This window comes from Scardinius erythrophthalmus (genome assembly GCF_964197995.2).
Source record: "Scardinius erythrophthalmus genome assembly, chromosome: 3".
Taxonomy (NCBI): domain Eukaryota; kingdom Metazoa; phylum Chordata; class Actinopteri; order Cypriniformes; family Leuciscidae; genus Scardinius; species Scardinius erythrophthalmus.
In genome coordinates this window covers 38,673,038-38,687,903 of record NC_138223.1, presented here as the reverse complement: position 1 = coordinate 38,687,903, position 14,866 = coordinate 38,673,038, and the positions used below count along the sequence as shown (strand labels likewise).

General features: G+C 36.9%; 1 protein-coding gene across 1 annotated transcript in view; it reads right to left on the bottom strand.

Moving 5' to 3' along the window:
• Positions 1 to 14,866, bottom strand: part of cfap58 (cilia and flagella associated protein 58) — a 221,839-nt gene that overhangs the window by 91,314 nt on the left and 115,659 nt on the right. Inside the window, exons 10-11 of the mRNA XM_081360925.1 lie at positions 3,968 to 4,129; positions 2,304 to 2,450 (exon numbers count right to left, since the gene is read on the bottom strand). Coding sequence (XP_081217051.1) covers positions 2,304 to 2,450; positions 3,968 to 4,129 — 309 coding nt within the window. The remainder of the gene's footprint in view (positions 1 to 2,303; positions 2,451 to 3,967; positions 4,130 to 14,866) is intronic.

The following is a 14,866-nucleotide window of genomic DNA, read 5'->3' as shown; positions in this document are numbered from 1 at the left end:
TTGAACTATTTTATGCATTTCAGTGTTCAAATAAATGAAATAAAAAGACACCTCATATATCTTGTTATATAAGGCCCATGGCGCATGTGTGCATTAGCTATACTGCATGTAAATCTAAACTTTAGATCTGTTGCATCGTTCAGCCCTATAGGACTGCTGGTCAATCATTCACTCAGGCTTTCTCTCTCTTTGTTTGTCCTTTTCTCTGACTAACCTCCCAGCCGACCACACCCCTCACTCTATATCTCAGAACAAGGTCATGTATAATTTACAACTCCAATAACCACCAAAAAACACTGCATATTCATTAAGTCTTTCATGTCAGATGATGAATTTGAAAGTGCGTAGAGTCAAAGCCCTCTCTGAACTCAGATTTATATTTCTGTCATAAAATACGGAGGGATCTTTTGTGTTTTCTTTTATATATTTTTTCATTTTTTGTGCCATCCTATTTGATATTCCATTATTATCCTTATTGAGGGTGATATTGAAAGCTTATGACAGGGAGAAGAAGAGACCTGCCATTGTATTTGATAAGCGCAAAGATCTGGAAAGTAATAATGAAAGGATTATGAAAAATATCTCCCCGAAGATGAATGCAAGGTTACTTTCCTAATGCTGTCTGGTCATGTCAAGAACCGCAAATGAGCACCTATGAAGACAGTGACCAATCTGCGTATAAAAATAAATAAATAATAATCACACTTTCAGCAAAAGTGAAAGATGGGTATTAATTAAATGAAATGTTTGTATATTTCTATCAATGACAACTCTATAAAGAGTTTAGCATGGCAATGTATATGACAATGTTAATGTATAGGCTCTTGGCGGAACAGATCCTCTACGCTGCTGCTGCTGATGTTGTTGCTGCTGCTGATATTAATTATTGCTGCTGCTGCAGAGCAAGTACAGAGACTTGCTACTGCCAATCCATACACAGACACGCTGCCGTGAGAAAGTAAGACATACTGTTGCTACACAAATAGCATACATGAAATCAAATTGCCCAAAGCAGATCTATACAGGTGGAGCTGGGGAAGGTGGAGTGTTTCAGAGGAACTTTGAAAGTGTGCTGAAATCTACTACAGCAAACACTGACCAACTATTTAAATGTTGAGCAGCAAGCTCATTGGCTGCAGATGCAACAGGAACCAATCAGCTTGTGCCATGTAGCTAACGATGTAATTGTCAGCAGGTTGCGTTAAGGACCCATTAGCCTGCACCATCAAGAGTTTCATGACGAAAGTGCTGTTAAGGCATTACAGGTAAAACATCCAACTTTCCAAAAAAATCTAGTTGATAATATAGTTTTGTAGTAGAGATTTGCTATATAGTATATATATATCAAATAAACCAGAATTTAGTATAAATTATTTTTTTAGACACAATCTGTCTGGTTTAGCCAATTACTTTTCCAGTTGTTTTGTCTGGTTTTGCGACGCCAAAGAAAAAGTCCCTATATAATCGCCTCCTAGGAACACACAGTTTTTAGTTCCTGAATAAATTAGCTTTTTTGAACAAAGCAGTTCAATGAGTCAATGATTCACTCGTGAAAATAGTCTACTGCTGCCACCTACTGGCATAACAATGTAATGCACAGTCTGCCAGTCTGTAAGGAAATGCAAACAAGCAGAGTGATACAAAGAGTGAAAAGTCTCAGTGCTGTTGGGGTCATATATCGATCAGAGTACCAAAACTAACTGTTGTATATAAAAAAATCTTAATATATATTTAAAAATATAAAAGAATCTCTAAAAAATACACAAAATGAACTCAATGAACAATGGTTAATTTTTACATGGTTGGAATGATGGACAATTTAATGAGGTATCCAAACATTTTTAAAATGACAAAAAACATAACTGAAATTGTGTGAAATTGTGGTATGTAACAAAAATTGTGATAATTTTATACTTTCATGTCATTTAATTATTTAAACTTAATGTAAACAGTGTTTACATCCCAACTAGTTGTAATAAGTCATGCAAATTAGAGTTTTTGTCCAAACTGGAATGACATTTTTAGTTTATAGTTTACATTTATGGTTTCCATGTCTGCACATTGCATTGTGTAGCCTGCTCACCATGCAATCTCATAGGACAAAAACTCCACTTCATAACTGTGCATTAAATATGATTGGCTGAGACTGTCAAGTTGTGCGATAGTTTCACATTCAATATTTTCACTGGAAACGTGTCCCATCATGCTTACTGAGGACACTGGCTAGGGCCTATTAACATTAGACCTGTAGATAAACAGAAGAAAGAGGGCAAGACATGGTAGTTGAGAATAAAACGAGTTACCTTAAAACATTCCCGCTCTCTCTCTAAGCGCTGGAACTCCTGGTGCACCTTGTCTAAAGCCACCTCTCTTATGGTGATAACATCTTTCAGGTGTTCAGACTCTTGGTTCATGATCTTCACCTTGCGTTTCATCTCAGCATTCAGATCCTAAAAGTGAACGCAAGGAGGCGTGTGAGAGACAGACACAAAGACAGCTGGCCAGGCAGGCAGTCACACTCAAAACACACAAACGCACACATTCACAGGAAAAAAAGTGACAGAGCAGTAATGGGTCATCAAGGAAAAGCTGACAACAAAGGACGGTCATTGATAGACATGAAAAATATATATTTGAGAAATCTTACACTTAACTTTTCTCACTGCAGTTTTCAAGGCTTCATTCATTTGTCTTCTAAAGACCAGTGCAGTGACAGTTACAGCGACAGAAAAGGCTTTTATATTGTTACAAAAAAATTCTATTTCAAATCAGTGTTGTTTGTATCCCCTCAAAGAATCCTGAATAAAATATATAAATATTAAGCAGCACAACCGTTTTCAACATTGATAATAATAAATGTTTCTTGAGCTACAAATCATCTTTTTATAATTATTTCTGAAGGATCATGTGACACTGAAGACTAGAGTAATGATGCTGAAAATTCAGCTTTGCCATATAAGAAATAAGAAATATTATATCTAGTTATATCTGCAAATGATATCTTGCAGCATTTCTTTTTTTACTGTATATTTGATCAAATAAAAGCAGCCTTGGTGAGCATAAGATCTTACCAACCCCAAACTTTTGAACGGTGGTGTACTTCTTATTGATGCAGAACGGTTAACATATTGAAAGGCTTGTCTCTAAAAAACAGGTTTTAGTTACATCACAGAAACGAACTATGATTTGCTTTTTTTAGAGAGCATTTGACTGGACAAAAATCTGTATAGTACAGGATGAGACATCAATATTTTGATCATATTTCTAGAAGAAAAATACTGTAATGTGTGTATATGCTAAAGGTTCGTTTTTAGGAGCACATTAGCTCCTAAAGATTCTAGCATATTGATTAGCTTCAAAGCTAATACACATGGACTAAAAGCTATTAAATTTTGATTTTATGGGGTCCTTAAGATATCAGTGAATTGACAAATAACTGGTTTCATGTCTGCTATTTAAACTTCTATTCAGGCCAGAAACAATATTTTTGTAATGCAATTGTAATGCTATTCCTTTAATTAACTTGCTCAATAAAAGTCTCTTCAAACTGTTGCTCCACCATGACAGTAGAGGACCTGAAAGAGAAAACCGGCCCCACTATAGAGCTCCTTGCGGCAATGTTGAGAATGCAACTTGTGTTGCCCTATGAATTGCATTCGGACACATTTGGGAACGCATTGATGCGTGAAAATGATTTTTGCATAGCTAGAAGCATCAGCATTCATGTACTTTGTAGAGTTTCAAGCCTAAATCCGCACAGCAGGATAGGTTACCTGCTATTTCCTACTTCTCACACATGGGGCGGATTCCTGGACAAAGATTAATGTTCACGCCAACTTCACACATGCTTCCGTGGGGCGTATTTCCCAAAGAAGTCTTCCCATGGATCTACTTGCCTCTATGTCTGCTCTCATGTTCATTGGGAGCAGATCTATAATATAAAGGTCTACACACACACACATTTTACCTTGGCCTCGATCAGGTTCTTGCTGAAAAGGTCCCTCTCTGTCCTGACATCCTCATAGAGATTCTGTTGCTGCTTCAGTTTTGTTTCAGCTTCTGCGATTATCTTCTCATACTCAAATGTCTGTATCTCCTTCAGTTTATTGTCCTCCATATTATCAAGAACCTGTAAAGACAGACAAAGACAGTGGGGTTAGTCTGTAGCTGTTTAAAACCTAGTGAGTTGTCTGTTGTCTACATACAGAAGTATTCTTAAAAAATGTAAAATTAAATAATGTTTATTTTTTTCTTCAATACATATTATATATAGAACATATGTGACCCTGGATCACAAAACCCGTCTTATGTTGCACGGGTATATTTGTGGCAATAGCCAACAATACATTGTATGGGTCAAAATTATAGATTTTTCTTTTATGCCAAAAATCATTCGGATATTAAGTAAAGATCATGTTCCATGAAGATATTTAGTAAATTTCCCACCTTAAATATATAAAACATTTATTTTTGTGAATGGATGCAGCACTATCGCCAATAGAAATGGACAACTTAAAAGGCGATTTTCTCAATATTTAGATTTTTCTGTACCCTCAGATTCCAGATATTCAATAGTTGTGTCTCGGCCAAATATTGTCCTATCCTAACAAACCATACATCAATGGAAAGATTATGTATTCAGCTTTCAGATGATGTATAAATCTCAATTTAAAAAAAATTACACATAAGACTGGTTTTGTGGTCCAGGGTCACATATTGTTCTGTAAGCTTTTTGGAATCACAAAATAAATTGTGCAGTGGCTAATAAATATACCTATTATGAACACTCCCAGATACCAATAATAAATTATAGTTAATGTATGTTATAGGAGTTATTCGAATATTGTGTTGGACAGTGGTCCAATCAAAAAGATTGAGATTCAGTGGCTCAGTCAAAAAGATTGAGAACCACTGATTTAGATTGAATATCTTGCAAGTAAATTAGATAATTGCAATGGATTTTGGGATTACCTTGTCCATGAAGGATAAGTGTGATACCCCCATGGATTTTGTACAAAACAGGGTATAATGCAAAGCAACATCATTTTGTTACCTGCTGTTTCTGCCAAAATTTTGGAACTGACTTTATGTTATTCATTGAGAGGTTATGCAACCCTGCACTGATGAAAATTCAGACTCAGGATTGCCTTTACCCTTTTCCCAACCTTGTCATGTTTTGATTTCTTATCTTTAATACATCCACATTAGGAGAAGTTTAGAGAACCAAACAAACAACTTGCCTTTATTGAATTTCACTGCGGTTTGAATAGTTGCCAATCCATGTTAACCTTTTCACTTGTGCATTTAGCAAAGAACAAAGTACACAGTATCAAAGGAGTTCAGTGGAGTGAGCACATGTTTTATGGATGCAAGGGATTTTTAGACTAAATTGAAAGCAGAATGTGTCCAAGGCTATGCCATTCAAACTCACATGTGCTATATTCAGGGTTAAATTCCTCAATTTGAGACAATCTGACAACAGCCTTCAGACATATATGCCAAACACATTGTGTTTCTAGAGATAAAGAAGGGTGCATGTGTCAGGCGAACCCACAGGTTGCAAACACTCAACCAAAGCGTGATAAAATAACGCCAGTCACTGTAAATTCAACAACTCGCAATTCATAGTCAGCTCCAGGGCCTTATAAATCAAACTTGTGAACACCATAGAGTTTTTCCATCATCTCCTCAATAAATCTTGCTAAATTCACTGATCTAAATCTGGCAAATGTCATACTTTTTTTATTCCCTTAAACGTACAGTATGGCATTTTTCGCCACTAGGGGTCGCTAACCTATTTACAATAACAAAGGCGTAGATTGATGACGCAACATTTGCTAAGAATTATGGATCTTGTCGTCAACGTCAAGCCGACCGATCTAATAATGTTTATGGATGACTGAATACATTGATGCTTTTATCATGACTGTGATATGAAGCAGTTCGGGATTGCTAAGAGACAGCTATCAGCTCCAAACGCAACGCGAGTCCCGCAGATATAAAAGGAATAGGGACATTTCATTCTACCAAACTACACGCAGAATTACTACTCACAGGTCAGTTTATTAGACAAATAAAACTTGTGAGGTAACGCAGCGCTGTTTCACTTGGTCTAACATTACACTAGCACACTACACTGCATTTGAATGTGTTGAAATGTATGTGTTAGTCTGTCTGTATGAGACTAGCAGTAAACTATATCAACATTAGAATAACATACAGATCATATTCTGACATTTTATCATTGTTGAACTATAAAACATTGATTAGTTTTATGTAAATGTGCTCACCTGTTTAATAAAGTACATGTTGGAGCGGTCGAAGTCTCGGTCGTGGAGCTCTCGTTTATATACTGTCTATGGGAGCTCTAGGCATCTCGAAAACACCGCGCTGATATTGATTCTCGTTTTAGTTCCCCCTTTTTTTATCCAAAGTCTGCTTGCCATGGTCCATAATGTTTGAACGAAGAAACAACAGCGTGCAAATAGACATTGCGAACTACAAAGTTGTCCGCGTCAGTCGCTTTGGTTACTATCAGAGGGCTCTGGTTCATAGCTCTGGTTGCCATGGCAGCACGAGCGGAAACCAGGGACAACGCGGATATGACAGCATTGGCGGCGACAAAACGGAAATAAAGAAACGGGACGTTTCTCGAATTAAATTATAAATTTCTCCTGGTTTGAAAGTTGTTGGAAACAGTCGGGATAATGTAAGTACACAACAACAAAAAAATATATAACATAGATATAGTGATTTTTGCTATTTTTAAAGCAAAAAAGATACATATTGTGCCTTTAAATGTCGTCCTATAGGACAACAAATAATAAAGTGATCAGCTTTGTCCACTGGGTGATTTTGTGGAGCAAAATCCACAAGCAGAGGCATCAATCACGTCAGACGTCAAACAATCTAAAAAGTGAATCTATTCATAGATAATTTCCTCTAGGAAATTGCGTTCCAGCGGCCGGATTCACAAAACATTATTATGAACCAATTTCTTCTTCTTAACTTATTATTTAAGAATAAAATTATGAATAGTTTGTGTTCTCAAAAACCATGGTGGACAGTAACAAAGGATTTTTTTACTTTGGGAAACTTTAACTTCACTACATTCCAAAACATAATATTGTACTTTTTACTCCACTACATTTCATAATAACATATCACTCCTCGTTATTTTGAACTGAAGAATGACATGATAGCGGTGTCCGATTCGTGAACGAGATTAATCTTTCCATTTAACCCGTTAAATCGGCTTTCAAATTGTACTGAATGGTTAATTTGTGACCAATCTGTTCTTGAGTCAACAACTCACTGATTCAAATGGTCCAATCAGAGCCAGTCTCCAGTTAACAATTCGCTGTTTGTCTGCCTCAAAATGAGCCAAGAAAGGGAGATCCTCCGAGCTTGAGTGCACGCACACATTTATTTATTAATTTATGAATTTATTGGGTTGTTTCAAATATATTAAGCATTACAACACATCACCAAGTGCTGAACTCCCTGTTACAAGCCAGTCACCGACAAAAACAGTTTTTATCAAGTAATTTATCAAGAAAAGCACATTCTGACAAAGTTGAATGTTGTCAAAATGTTGTAACTTTTTTTAGAACCATCTTTACATACAGGTCTAGTACATGAAAGCATGTGTCCTCTTCTATAGAAAGAAGGATTTCAGAATATATTCCATAATCTATGTGCTCAAATGCCTCACCTCATTACATAGCTTCACTTTACTGCTCATTTAAGATCCTGAAAATAATATTTTTCATGTACATATATACTCTCACATGCTCTCATTATTTAAAGATCCATCATTTAGTCTTATTCAGTCTTATTATTTAGGAGTAAAGGACAATCACCCTTAATGGTTTTCTATAAATAACATGCCTCTAATGATGGTGGAACATTAGTAAAATGTAATGAGACAGTCTGGAGGAGGTTTGTGCTGGCCTTACAAACTGAACACCTACAGATTTGTGTTGAAATTAAATTTAAATCTGTAGGCCACTAGAGCAAGTTAACAGCTGTTTACAAAATAACTGTGTAATACAATGCTGGTGTCTGAAGGAGGTAGATAATGGTGTAAATAAATGTTTAATATCACTCTGCGTTTATGGATTGTCTCAAAAACTTCTGTGCCAAGATGGCACATTTCAACTCTGAATGGGAATGCTAACGAATAGCTTTCCTCGGGCATTATAGACCTACTTGTTTTGAACCATATTTCTTATTTCTAAATCAGGAGAATTTTTATTCTCTGCAAAGTACTACAGTGTGGAGTCAGATCTCAGGAGGCAATCTCAAAACCATCAGCTAAGAGCTTTTTCAACACGCGGCCTAACTAATGCTTACGGCTGAACATTTTTTACCTGGAATTAGATTATTAACTTTTCACACACAAAAAAAGTCTCTCTGAAAGAAATCAAATGTTAGCAATGCTGAATACATGAAAGCGGTGTTGTGTGTCTTAAATAGCCTCTGGTTCCAAGGAAACTGTGAAAACTGTTCCAAAATAAACACCCTCTGCACTGCAACCATCATGCTCGCACTGTTTGCGTGTGTAAGACAGTATAATGTGAGCTATATAAAGATGCTGTGCATCCAGTATGTATCCTCAGTTAAGGGGTTAAAGGACAGTTAACATTCCGAAATATAATCGATTTCACAATTTGACTCCACTAACAATATCAAACTGAATTGAGCTGAATAATCACACTACTGTCTTCTGTAGAGCTGCTTTAGCTGAACTGAACTCATTTCATAATTGATGAACTATGCAACATAGGCCTATGTCACACTTCCTGCTTCCGGAACGCGGAGTAGGGATTCCGGTCTTCCGGTCTTCCAGACTTCCGGTCAACAGTATTTCTCAATAAGGATTTAGATTATCAGCCATAATGTCTAAACCATCCGAGGTAGACTGACCACGAGCTATGAGTTTGTGAAACTAAGTTTTTTGCTCCTGTAGAAGCTACAAGTTCGTAAGAAATCAACCTTGTTTTAAGAAAAACATGTTTTATCCGCGATCTTATGAAAAAAAAACTACACAACCCACAATCCTAAGCGTAGCAGCAACGTCTGCTGATTGGTCCAACTTGCTGTTACCATAGAAACGTTTACCTAACTGGCGAACGGCCCGCCATTGTTGTTGTAGTGTACCGGGTTGCTCTGCATCAGGACATAGACAGCCACATCTTAGCTTTCACGCTTTTCCACTTGAGAGTTTTCATTTACCATCCGAACCACATCGTCATATGTGACTTCAGGCAGGTTGCGGAGAGATTTGGTCCAGCAGTATCTATCGGACTCCGCCATTGTAAAAAGCTAACTGGAAGAGCCGTATCCCAACTAAAAGACGTACTTCTTCAATTTTTTCGTGACATAGGCCTATTGGCACTCTTATTGAACTAAATTGAATCCACATTGAACTGACATGAGCTGAATAATGATACGTTTATCTTCTGTTGAGCTGTGTTATTGCTGCATTGAATTTGTTTTATAATTGATAAAATTTGCAACATCAACAACGTCACTAAACTGAATTGAGTCAGCAATGAGCTAAACTGAGCTGAATAACAGCACTATTGTCTTCTGTAGAGCTGCTTTATAGCTGAATTGAACTCATCAATTGATGAACTTTGCAACATCAACCATGTCACTGAACTGAATTGAATTGAATCAGCATTGAACTGAATTGAGCTGAATAACGGCACTATTGTCTTCTGTAGAGCTCATTTTTAGGTGAATTGAACTCATTAATTGTACTTTGCATCAACAATGTCACTGAACTGAATTTTTATTGAATTAGGGCTGGTCCGAATACCATTTTTTTGAGCTTCGAAGCTTCAGTAGTAATGAACATCGAATATTTGAAGCTTCAGAGAGAGGGGGCTGAACATATTCTTCTCTCTAATAAAGGCAGGAATCTCTATGTGTCTGTCTGTCCGTTTGCATTATTATTATTTCGAGAACCGTTCATCCAATCGACTTCACACGGGAGTGCAGTGTCGCATTTGGTGCAATATAGATGGACACGCGACACATTCAGAATTTAAACTTTTAGTAAACTACAGAACAGCGCGAGCAGGAAGCGGCGTGCCTCACGCGGGCAGGGCTTATATTCTCTGAAAACGGACACTGCACTTGTGATATAAAACGCACACACACAGGTCTGTTAAATTAAGCAATACTTTTAAGGTAGTCTAATATTTTTCTGACTAACAAATTACTGACACAGTAAAGGGTAGATTTAAATAATAAAAAAAACTAAATTTAAATAAAGAAAAAACGAAATTTAAATAAAGAAAAACGAAATTAAGTTAAATTAAAAACGAGATTAATTTAGATTGATGTTAATAATGGGTAAAAAGGCTAATACATTTTGTTTCTATTATTCTATTTTCCACAATGTCAAAGCAACGCAGCTTAACCCAAAACACAAGCTCAGGCATGCACTTCGGTCCATACAAACACTTAGGCATCGGTTCTATTTCTAGCATGCACGTTTTCCGCGTGGCTCGAGCCACGCCTGAGACGCGTCTCACGCAGGCAGTGTGCAAACTCCAACCTGTTAACATGGGAGCCGGTAAAAAGGGACACGCCACGCTGCCAGTGAGTCGGCAGCCTTATTTAAGCGCGAATGAGAACCGTTTTGCGTTGGATCCCAGGTGTGCAAAAAAAACAACAAAAAAAAACGAATATTCGAATGTCAAATTTTCAAATCGAATACCAACCCTCCGAACGATTATTCGAATATTCGGGTCCAGCCCTAAATTGAATCAGCACTGAACTAAACTGAGCTGAATAACGGCACTATTGTCTTCTGTAGATCTCCTTTATAGGTGAATTGAACTCATTAATTGAACTTTGCAACAACGTCACTGAACTGAATTGAATCAGCATTGAACTAAACTGAGCTGAATAACAGCACTATTGTCTTCTGTAGAGCTCATTTATAGGTGAATTGAACTCATTAATTGATGAACTTTGCAACATCAACAATGTCACTGAACTGAATTGAATCAGCATTAAACATAACTGAGCCGAATAACAGCACTATTGTCTTCTGTAGAGCTGCTTTATAGGTGAATTGAACTCATTAACTGATGAACTTTGCAACATCAACAATGTCACTGAACTGAATTGAATCAGCATTAAACTTAACTGAGCCGAATAACAGCACTATTGTCTTCTGTAGAGCTGCTTTATAGTTGAATTGAACTCATTAACTGATGAACTTTGCAACATTGACACTCTTGTAATTTGAATCAACATTGGACTACATTGAGCTAAATAATGACAGCTGTCTTCTTTAGAAAGTCTTTGAAGTCTTTTCATAATTGGTGAATTTTGTTTATTTCTGTGAAGCTGCTTTGAAACAATCTGTATTGTATAAAACACTATAGAAATAAATGTGACCAGTAGACGATATGTAAATGTGTGTGTGTGTGTGTATATATATATGTATATGCACATATATATGCACAAATTAACAGTAGGTTTGGAATGTGCAGGTGGAAATCCTGGCAATATTTTACAGTGTAGATCTTCAAAGGCACTGATGCACCTAGTTTACACAGAAACAGGAACACTATTATATGGAATATATTATGTCTAGTCTTATCTGTCTGAGACAGAAAGAGAGTTAGAGGATGTGCCTGGAGCTGAATGTAAACCTGAATCTTGCTGTTCATGGTGCAGTGCACTTACCCAACATAAAACCTGAGAAAACAAATGTCAGGGCAAATGCCAGGATGCTAGAGGGTGTGTCAACACCAAAAAGGATAGATTTTTCATGGACTACTGTTCAAGACAGATTTTATTTTAGCACAAAGGTATTTAACGACCACATAATAGTCTGTAATTATAATTACCACCGCTTTCTGGTAAAAAAAAAAAAAAAAAGTTTTAATCATAAGACCTGGTAATTTGAAAAGAATAACTTGAGAAAACTTATTATATAACACTATTTGGTAAATCAATCATCTTAAAATACCTATTTTTTGCATTTAATTCATTACTACAGGTACTTTTATAACTAAATGAATGATGCATTAACTGAGAATTGCAGGTAATTCTCTTATGTTACCTTATAAGATATAATAAAAGGTAATGCTGAGATAAAGAAGCAGACTTCAGAGTTGATTTACAGGAATAGTTCACCCTCAAATAATAATGCTGTCATCATTTACTCACCCTGATGTTGTTCCAAACCTGAATGACTTTCTTTCTTCCAAAGAACACAAAAGGAGTTGTTAAGCAGAATGTTCACACTGGACAGCATACAGTAATTATGTTAATCATACACTCTTAGAGAAAAAAAGGTTTAATAGGGTTCTATATAGAACCATAAGGTTCTTGACTGAATTTTTAAGAGCAATTTATTCCAAAAAACTGCCAAAATTTGCCAGAATTTCTAGTGATCAAGTATGTTTACATGCTGTTTAATTACAAAATATTAAAATAAAATTAATTAATTAAAACTAAAGCCTTACAATGCTCCTGATGGGAACACATTAAAGGTTCTATATAGCTCCATACACACTGTAAAGGTTCAGGAATGACTACTGCATTTAAATCGAGAGTGAATCCCCCTAAATTATTGTTCTATGTATACAGAATACGACTCAGTTCAGGAACTGCGATGATTGACAGCGTGGTAACCACAGCAACTTTCCAGTGTCTTGTGTTTGTTATCCGTTATTTTGACCAAAGTAATATTACAGCGACACAGACTCATTACTTTCTGTTCTGCGATTTTAACTAAAGTACCATCAACCATCAAGTGTGTTGTGTTTGTAAGGCTGCTTTGTAGAGCGCGCACTTGAAGTGTTGCCTTGTCCAGTTATTATAAGCATTTTTGGGCTTGTTGTTTGAGCGTAAAGGGATAGTTCACCAAAAATGCCATTTTGTCATCATTTACTCACCCTCAAGTTGTTCCAAACCTGTATTAGTTTCTTCTTCTGTTGAACACAAAAGAAGATATTTTCAATAATGTTGGTAACCAGACAGTTGATGGTAGCCATTGACTGAAGTCAATGGCTACCATCAACTGTCTGGTTACCAACATTATTCAAAAAATCATAAAACGATCCTGGGGTTAATAAAGTTGGCAGGTGGAGGTCAACATACTTTGGTCTTATTTTCAATATATACAGTGAGGAAAATAAGTATTTGAACACCCTGCTATTTTGCAAGTTCTCCCACTTAGAAATCATGGAGGGGTCTGAAATTGTCATCGTAGGTGCATGTCCACTGTGAGAGACATAATCTAAAAATAAAAAAAATCCAGAAATCACAATGTATGATTTTTTAACTATTTATTTGTATGATACAGCTGCAAATAAGTATTTGAACACCTGAGAAAATCAATGTTAATATTTGGTACAGTAGCCTTTGTTTGCAATTACAGAGGTCAAACGTTTCCTGTAGTTTTTCACCAGGTTTGCACACACTGCAGGAGGGATTTTGGCCCACTCCTCCACACAGATCTTCTCTAGATCAGTCAGGTTTCTGGGCTGTCGCTGAGAAACACGGAGTTTGAGCTCCCTCCAAAGATTCTCTATTGGGTTTAGGTCTGGAGACTGGCTAGGCCACGCCAGAACCTTGATATGCTTCTTACAGAGCCACTCCTTGGTTATCCTGGCTGTGTGCTTCAGGTCATTGTCATGTTGGAAGACCCAGCCTCGACCCATCTTCAATGCTCTAACTGAGGGAAGGAGGTTGTTCCCCAAAATCTCGCAATACATGGCCCCGGTCATCCTCTCCTTAATACAGTGCAGTTGCCCTGTCCCATGTGCAGAAAAACACCCCCAAAGCATGATGCTACCACCCCCATGCTTCACAGTAGGGATGGTGTTCTTGGGATGGTACTCATCATTCTTCTTCCTCCAAACACGTTTAGTGGAATTATGACCAAAAAGTTCTATTTTGGTCTCATCTGACCACATGACTTTCTCCCATGACTTCTCTGGATCATCCAAATGGTCATTGGCAAACTTAAGACGGGCCTTGACATGTGCTGGTTTAAGCAGGGAAACCTTCCGTGCCATGCATGATTTCAAACCATGACGTCTTAGTGTATTACCAACAGTAATCTTGGAAACGGTGGTCCCAGCTCTTTTCAGGTCATTGACCAGTGCCCGGTTGCATAAAGCACCTTAAGTGTAATTTTCCCTTAAGTTCGCCCTTATGTTTCCCTTAAACCTAAGGGTGTTTCAGAAAAAAACCCTTAAGTGTTACTTAAGGGTTTCTTTAAGTGAAACGTCATAAACACTTAGAATTTCCCTTAAATGCTGTTTTTTCACTTAAATAATCCCTTAAAAAGCGTTAAGTGTTGCATAAAACCCCTTAACGGTCATTTCCCCAAGTATAACTTAAGGTTTGGAAATCGTAATCTTAAGAGTAACGCGGACAAAAATAAGACGACATGGCTGAATTTATGGAACCAGCTGAAGATCATTATGTGCCAAGAAGAATTTTTAGGGATAGGGAGAACCCTTTGGACCATTTTAGCGATGAAAAATTGTTGCAAGAATACCGATTTGATCGACGCGCAATATTTGCGCAATACATCGCTAACAAACTAGAGAGCGACCTTGACCATGTCACACATCGCAACCACTCTTTACCTGCGGTGTTACAAGTTACAACTGCTTATAGCACTGCGTTTTTTTGCAACTGGGAGTTTTCAGTAGTGGGATATGTTTTACATGTGCATAAATCGGCTACCATTCAATAAATGTAGGCTACAATTAGTGTGTGTATCGGATTTTCAGGTGACATTCTCAATTCATTCAGTTAACGGACGTTCTGAGGTAAAGTGTTCAGACTGCAGACTTATAGCAACGATTATATTTAATTG